Source organism: Lycium ferocissimum, chromosome 1 (assembly GCF_029784015.1).
Source record: "Lycium ferocissimum isolate CSIRO_LF1 chromosome 1, AGI_CSIRO_Lferr_CH_V1, whole genome shotgun sequence".
Taxonomy (NCBI): Eukaryota; Viridiplantae; Streptophyta; class Magnoliopsida; order Solanales; family Solanaceae; genus Lycium; species Lycium ferocissimum.
The window spans coordinates 71758924-71767001 of NC_081342.1; the positions used below are offsets into that span (position 1 = coordinate 71758924).

Below are 8078 nucleotides of genomic sequence, written 5' to 3' on the forward strand. Positions count from 1 at the left end.
CGAAAAAATTAGCAAAATTTTCAGCATTTTAATGAGAACCTATTTCCCACCGTGTGTTTTCCGGTGAGTTGATTCAGTGGGAATAATGTGGGAAAAATATGTTTTATAACATAAAATTCTCACTGAATGCCGGCGGGAAAACCTCTGTTTCTAGTAGTGGCTATTTCTCACTAAATGTCAGTGAAAAAAATTTAAATATATAATAGTGTTTTTCACACGAAAAAATTAGGAAGATTTCAAGCGTTTCAATGGTAACCTGTTTCTAACTATGCGTTATTCTAGTGAGTTGATTCAGTAGGAATGAGGTGGAAAAATCATGTTTTTTAGAGCACAATTTTTTTACCGAATGCTGATGGGAAAAACTCTGTTTCCAGTAGTGTATCTGTTTATATGAATTAATGAATGAATGAATGGGATTAAACACTCAAAGAATTTAATTGGTTGCAGTTCTTAAGCCCTCAAATAATACTTTACACACATGGATATTGTTCATCAGGTTAGTTCTGATTTCTTCTTACAATTTCAGTTTAATTGTTATTCATCCAGGTTAACATTAACATTAAACATAACTACTTGTAGCCTAAACTTGTTTCGGTACAAAAATAGTATTTTATTGAATATTGTATATTATTACAATCTCTATAATTCTTCTTTTCAAAAAAAAAAAAAAAAATTCAAGATCATTTTTTATAAACACCTTTTCGGGTTAAATATGTTTAAAAAAAAAAAAAAATTGGCTAGAGCTCCGTTCTTTTTAGACAGGTTTTAGCCAAGCTTCGATTGTGTATTGCTTTTTATTTTTTATTTAGATGCAATGAATATTTATCTTGATCGTGTATTGTTTAATTTTTTGGGCCAAATCTATTAACAGTTTGCTTGAAATATCCAGCAAAATAAAAGGTTTGGCCTAAATAATGAATCTCCTTGCAAAAAATTTACGAATTTTTCCTAAGGGTTTTTTTTAAAAAAAATTGTGAATTCGAGAAGGTAAAGTAATTTTTTTTATTATTCAAATTGTCATGATAAAAACTTCACTAGCGTATTACACATTCTTGGGATGAGCTCGTACCAAATAGCCAAGATAAGGGTAATTAGGACTAGGAATACTTTAAATTTGCACCTGATAAAAGATGTCAAGTTTAGGGGAATAATAGCCTGTTTGACCAAGCATTTAAAATTAGCTTATTTTGAAAAGTGTTTTTTCCAGAATTTCTTTTAAAAAAAGTACTTCTGCCGAGGTGTTTGCCCAATTAATGTAAAAAGCGCTTTTAAGCAGCAATTAGTGTTTGTCCAAAAGCTTTTAAAAAGTGTTTCTAAGCGTATTTTTCTCAAAAGTGCTTTTGGCAAAAACTATCTTTTTTAGTTTCTGCTACTTCTCAGAAACACTTGTTTTCTCTCAAACGCTTGGCCAAACCCTCACTTTTTGGAAAAAATAAGCACTTTTGACTTTCCAAAAGCTTGGCCAAACAGGCTATAAGTAATATGTGTGGGTGTGCGCCTGAAAGATTTAAAATCTTAATTAACTTTGCAAACTACTAAAGCACTTTGCTTGTCCTCTTTAGGCCATTGGAATTCACTTCCAAGAGGAAATAATTATGGAGATCCTCAGCTGGTTACCAGTTCGGTCTCTTCATCGATTCAAATGCGTGTCAAAAATTTGGAAGGCATTAATATCTAATCCTTTCTTTAAAATGAAACATCTCAATCGGGCCAAGGATAACAGAAAAATTCAAAATTTTTTAGTTTCCAAACTGTTTATGGATAAAAGATTTATTGATAACACTCAATTCTATTGTTCTTCTTTGTCGTCAGTCCAACTGGTTGAGGACGAAGAAAAACTTGATATTCCTACGGACAGGACAGCGGGGATTGCTTGGATACTTAGTTGTTGTAATGAGTTGGTTCTTGCTATGGAACCCCTCCACAAGAGAATCAGTAGAACTTCCCATGCTAAGACTTCTTCAGCTTCCATATTGGGTATGCGGTATGGGCTATGACACAACTGGTGACGATTATAAGATCATTATGATTAGCATAGGTAGGCCTACTCGTGCAAAAATATCCAGTGAAATCCTAGCGCTAAAAAGTGGTTCCTGGAGAAGTAGTGAATATCCAACTGGCATTCACCGTTTGACTGGTTTTTACGATACTGGTATGGATTATTTGGCATTTGTACATGGAGCATTCCATTGGGTTGGCTTGTCACGATATTATACTATTGTTTCATTTAATATTTCAAATGAGGTGTACGGAGTGATACAGTTGCTGGAGCAAATGTGCTATAATTTAGAGAGAGAAACTACGGAGAAAAGCGATATTGGGCTTTCAATATTGGAAGGAATGCTTTGCTTTTATTCTACATATAATAGAGGGGTGGGCAACTTTAACTTGTGGGTAATGAAAGACTATGGTGTTAAGGAATCTTGGACGGTATTGCTTACAATTCAAGATTCTAATCTTTATTCACTTAGACCAAGATACAGGTATGCGGATGGTGAAGTGCTACTACGCTGTAGGCCTCTACAACATCTTTATGTTGTTGAATATACGACATCCAAGGGACCATTTGGATTATGCCTTTCAAAGAATGTTCTATAAGGAAGAAGTCATTTATACAGAGAGCTTGATCTCTCCTAAATCACTTACGTAATATTTGCTTATGTCTGATTATGACACTTTCTTCTTTTTTGTCGAAGATGATGTAACCTTGATTTCAGCTTTTGTTTATCAAAGTTGTCTAGCTTTGATTATTTCATGTGAGAGTCATTTCTTAGCTCGGAAGTGATTTAAACCCCTTTTCTTTTACCTATTATTGTTTGTCTAACCGATATAGTAAATATGGATAAGAGAAAGTAGTAAACGGTACTTCAATATCAAACTGAAGTCCCCTGTGTCTAGACATACTATTGAACTTATGTATATTCATCCTTTTTGTTTTTTTGTTTCTAGTTTTCATCTCAAAGCGAAAACTATTTTGTCTTGAAAACTTTGAGTGTGTTTTCTCGTTAGTTTGACAAACAGTATGAACCATATGGATAACATCAACACAGGCAATTATAAGCATAAAAAAAATGAAGTCAAACATTAAAGTTAGCATTTAAAAATAGTGGATATTTACATATATACAGTGTGTCTAATACCAGCTTCCTCTACAGCCTAACCTTCCTAGTAAGTCACTGTTTGGCCCCTTTTGCCTGCTAAGGTGGAAGTAAAGATTTATATAGCCGATCTCAAATTGTTGGAGATAAAGGCGTTTTTATTGTATACCCCTCCACTGCCTGCTTAAGTGGAGCGATATACACAGTTCATATAGCTAACGTCAAATTGCTTGAGATGAAGGCCTTTTTATTGTATACCCCTCCAGTGTTGCTTAAGTGGAGCGACATAGACATTGAAGATTCATGTAGCTGATCTCAAGTTGCTTGAGACTGAGGCGTTCTCGTTGTATACCCATCCCTTGCATGCTTAAATGGAGCATCATGGACAGTGAAGATTCTTATAGTTGACCCCAGTTAGCTTCAAGCTTGAGGCGTCATTGCATAGCCATCCACTGCTTGCTTAAATGTAGCAATATGAACAACGAAAATTCATGTACGTCGTCATTCCAACTTGTTCGGTAGGCTAAGTGGCTCCCAATACCATCCACCCTATGTTGCTCGGCCTCTTAAAAAATACAACCCGGTGTGTCGGATTCTCAAAAAGCTATGCAATTTTTCTAGAACAACTAAGCAATTTACCATAATCCTTAAGCTATGTAAACATGCCATTTGAAATTAAGTGTCTTTTGAGGCTTCCAAAGTCTGAATTGGGGGGAATATGAACTTCTCCTATTCTTCTTTTTTGGTAAGTTGGTATGAGAAGATTCATTTTTCTTGCATCAAGAAAATGACTTGATCAACCCCAAGTTGTAGAGATTCCTTCTAAATATGCTACCAAGTGACACCAACATGGCCCCGCCTACACCCACTGTGGGCTCATCTCTATCAACCTTTTGATGATTGATCAATGGCAATTCCTTCACTTTCAAGTCATTCCATCCGATTTGTTCCCTAACAGACTCAATGATCACTGAATCGGCTGGATTTCCCCTTGCATCTGTTATGTAAAATATATTTAGAGCTGAATCCCCTGTCGTTGATATCTCAGCCCTTGTCACGTTTAGGCCGTTCTCCCGGAATGTTCTCGTTACATCGGCTAATAATCCTTGTTTATCCCCTGTGCATAGTTCCAGCCTCACCCCCTGTGATCAGAATTAGAGTACTATGTTAGAAGCACATCCTAAACAAAGGCGAGTCTAGAGCGGGTTCAACAAAACTGATTACATTTGCCTTGAAGTACTGATCATATGAAAAAAGATCTAAATGTGTAAATATAATGCTAGATCACATCAATTCCGAGGCCATTGACTCTGAACTTTGGACTTGCCTTTGATTCTAAACACTCTTTGAGAAATGTATAAGGGAGTGTTTAGTATGGAGGAAACATTTTCCAGAAATAATTCATTTTCCAGAAATAATTTTTCAATTTTCCCATGTTTGATTAGTCAAAATATTTGAAAAACATTTTCTTTGAGAAAACAAATTCCTTTAAAATGAGGAAATAACTTTCCTAATGAAAATAGGGAGAACAAGTTCCATAAGTGGTATTCCTTTCTAATTGTCTCCTCCCACCCCTCCAACACACCCTACCGTAGCACCATCCCCACCACCCCCACCTTACACCCCATAGTGTTTACCTAAATTATGTACAAATGTTTTTGTGACAATATTTTCTGCTTACGTACCAAACACAAAAATAATAATAATAATAATAATAATAATAATAATAATAATAATAACAATAATAATAATAATAATAAGAAAAACCACTTGTATTTTGGAAAATATTTTCCATGGTAAACATTTTCCTTCATACCTAAACACACCCTAATTGGATGTTAGTTTCGAAAACAGGAAAAAAATGAGGAGCACAATACCTCAGATGCTCTTCTTTCGATTGCAGCTTGTAGACATAGAATCACACGTTGCTTTTCAGCGTCTGAACTAATCGGGGTTCCATCTGTATGCCTAATGAAGAATTCCTGAAACAAGATTGTAACATACTTGAGCAAACACACATTCATGAAACAAGATTAATTAAAAAAATAAAAAGCAAGATAAGTAGGAAAAAGAATATATACCAAGTATGCCCTGTCCCCAGCGGAATCAATTGTGGCATGGAACACAACATACTGCATGTCTGTTAACGTGCAAACGACATCAAATAGAAGCTTCGTTCGATCTTTGCACTGAATATTTACTACAGAATAACCCTTTTCCAAACAGTTTAATACCGATACTATTGGGGTATCGTCACTAGTCCTAATCACTGGCTTTCTTTCATAATCCCGGTCTGCAAACATCATTTGGTGAAGTCTTCTTTCTGTATGCGTGACAGCTAAAGACACAGATGTTTTAGCACTTCGAATATCGTTATCCCCCTTAAGCACGTTCTTTAAACGCGCTTTAATTCTGTCAATCTTCTGTGAGTCCTCAATTGGGGACCCCGAGTGGCTTTCCTTTATGTATATCCGGGAGGCAATACGACCATTATGAGTCCACATTTTAGCTTCAACTACGTTGCATTGTAAATCTGTTAGTACGGCAAAGACCTCCGATAAAAGGCCAATTCGATCCGTCCCAGTTAGTTCCAGAGCTGTCAAGCCATTGTAGCTCTTTGAACTTGCGCAGTGAATTGTCTCAAGTGACTGTTTAACAATAGCAAAAAGTTCAATTCAGTCTAGAGACATCATTTAGTATCTTCATAATCTATATTAAGCAGATAAATTTTGAAAATCTCCACTAAAAAACCATTCAAGGCACATAAAGGATCCACTAATGTAGTATGTAATGCAATTCCTGTTAAAATGAAAGTTATATATATATATATACGTACCTGTTCGATGTAACTGATGACTTTTTTGTCTGTTAACTTGTTTCCATCCAAGTCAGTAACATGAAAAACTGCAGATCAAAATGAATTGAAACGTCAAAGATCAATTAAAAATTTACTGAAAACTCTCTTAAACCAAAAGGTTCAACGAATTGAACTCACCATCCATAAACCATCGACCATCGCAGGAGACATAAGCTTTCTTGATCGAAAGGTTCAGATCCGTGAGAACTTGAACTGCTTCAAGAAGAATTCCATGTTTCCTTGCAGTATCAATCTGTACATGTTCACGTCATAGAGCTGAAAAGATTAGGACTAATAAAATGGATAAAAAACACTCCCTCCGTCCCAAAATTCTTCTCACATTTCGTTTTTCGAGAGTCAAACTATATGAACTTTGACCAAACATTTTAAGCTATATTTTTCATAATATTAATATGAGAAGAATTGAAACTTATAGTACTTTTAGTATAGTTATTGAACATCTAAATTTTCATTTTAAAATATTGAATTAATCTAATTAAATTTGGCTTTGAAAATTTGTCAAATTGACTCTCAAAAGAGGAAACATGACAAGTATTTTGGTACGGAGGGAGTACAGGTCTACCTAGATTCTCCACCTATGTAACTTGTAAATTATAGCCCGTTCTTAATCTGGACGTTAACAAGGGTGTGATAGCTTAACAATTAATGTTAAAATAGACTATGATAAACTCATCCTCGACAGTTGAACACTAAGATTGGAGGACTCCAGAAAAGGCAACTTACCATAACAAGCGTGGCGTTTGAACAACTGGCGTTGTCGATCATAACCCTGCAGAAGTCACATAGACTAATCAGTAAAAACAGTACTACAAACAAAAATGGAAAATTTTCAAATTTGAGTCATGAAAATCAAATTAATTAATATGATTATACCAAAATAAAAGTCAGAAAGGGGACATAGGAGGCGGAGCCATGATTTCAGCTTTATGAGTTGTGGATTTTGATAATGACTTCAAGTGCTAATAATTGGATTCAAAATTTAACAAGAGTATTTTAATGTGTACATATTTAATGAATTTTGTTAACACAAATACTCCCTCCGGTCGATTTTACTTGTCACGTTTTTTTCCTACATACCGCTTAAGAAAACATTAACTAAAAGGGTAGTACTAAATTATCCTTATTTATTTTTTATCTCAAATAATACTGCTCTCTTTTTCACCACATTAATCTCTCTCCACATTTATTAAGTAAGGGTAAAGGTGGAAACTATTAGTTAATTATGTCCTGATTTTCTAAAATGACAACTATTTTGGACTACCTACTTTTAAGGACGACAAGTAAAGTGGACAGGAGGGATTATAATGTTTGAGCAAAAGCTAATGAGTTCCACCAACGCGTAGCCGGGCTTCTAAAACAGAGCAAATTCACGGAGAAAGGAAGAAAATTACAGGGTTGAAAATGAAACAATATTGGATAAAAAACATGAAGAAATTCAAGAAAATTACATAAAGTAGCAGCAAAAAAATAGAGTGAAGGGGCTAACCTTGGAGTAGTCATTCGAAAAACAAGCTTTTCATATTCATCCAAAAAAACAGGCCACTCCATATCCATATTTTCTGTGTTGAATTTCATTTTTCAACTTCTCTCTATATATAGTGTGTGTATATTACTCTTTGATTCTTTTTGTTTAACAAAATCCTCTCTTTCTCTATATATAATATATATACAGAGAAAATGGTGTTTTTGGTTGGGTATTTTTTCTTTTTCTTCTCTCTCTATATACTTATCGTAACAACTCGAAAAAGTATTCCTTTGTTCATTTCCTTACCCACATACACACACCCTTATTTATATGAGTCACTATTATCTTTTTTCATTGGGATAATTGCATTTTTAGTCCCTCGGTTATTGATGAATTCTGATTTAGCCCTCGTGCTCCCTCTGTTTCAATTGACATGACACACTTTCCCTTTTAATCCGTCCAAAACAAATGTCAGTTTTCTATATTTAGAAACAACTTAACTTTAAAAATTCTCTTTTTACCTCTAATGAAATGATTACAGTCACACAAATGTCTAAGGTTTTATTTTAGACTACAAATTTCATAAGTCTTCCTTTCTTTATTAAGCTTTATTCTAAGTCAAACGGTGCCACATAAA

The 8078-nt window shown here is 34.5% G+C and overlaps 2 protein-coding genes across 2 annotated transcripts; one reads left to right on the forward strand and one right to left on the reverse strand.

Moving 5' to 3' along the window:
- Window positions 1-1986: 1986 nt before the first annotated feature.
- LOC132067418 (F-box protein CPR1-like) lies at window positions 1987-2598 on the forward strand. Its single transcript, XM_059460644.1, has one exon. It carries the CDS (start codon window positions 1987-1989, stop codon window positions 2596-2598), a length of 612 nt encoding a protein of 203 aa, XP_059316627.1.
- A 474-nt stretch (window positions 2599-3072) lies between these two features.
- LOC132059561 (ACT domain-containing protein ACR8-like) lies at window positions 3073-7743 on the reverse strand. Its single transcript, XM_059452192.1, has 7 exons — window positions 7463-7743; window positions 6700-6745; window positions 6094-6208; window positions 5935-6002; window positions 5180-5746; window positions 4976-5080; window positions 3073-4240 (listed from the first exon to the last, which is right to left on the reverse strand). Exons 1-7 carry the CDS (start codon window positions 7549-7551, stop codon window positions 3878-3880), a joined length of 1353 nt encoding a protein of 450 aa, XP_059308175.1. The 5' UTR covers window positions 7552-7743; the 3' UTR covers window positions 3073-3877.
- Between the last annotated feature and the right edge of the window lie 335 nt (window positions 7744-8078).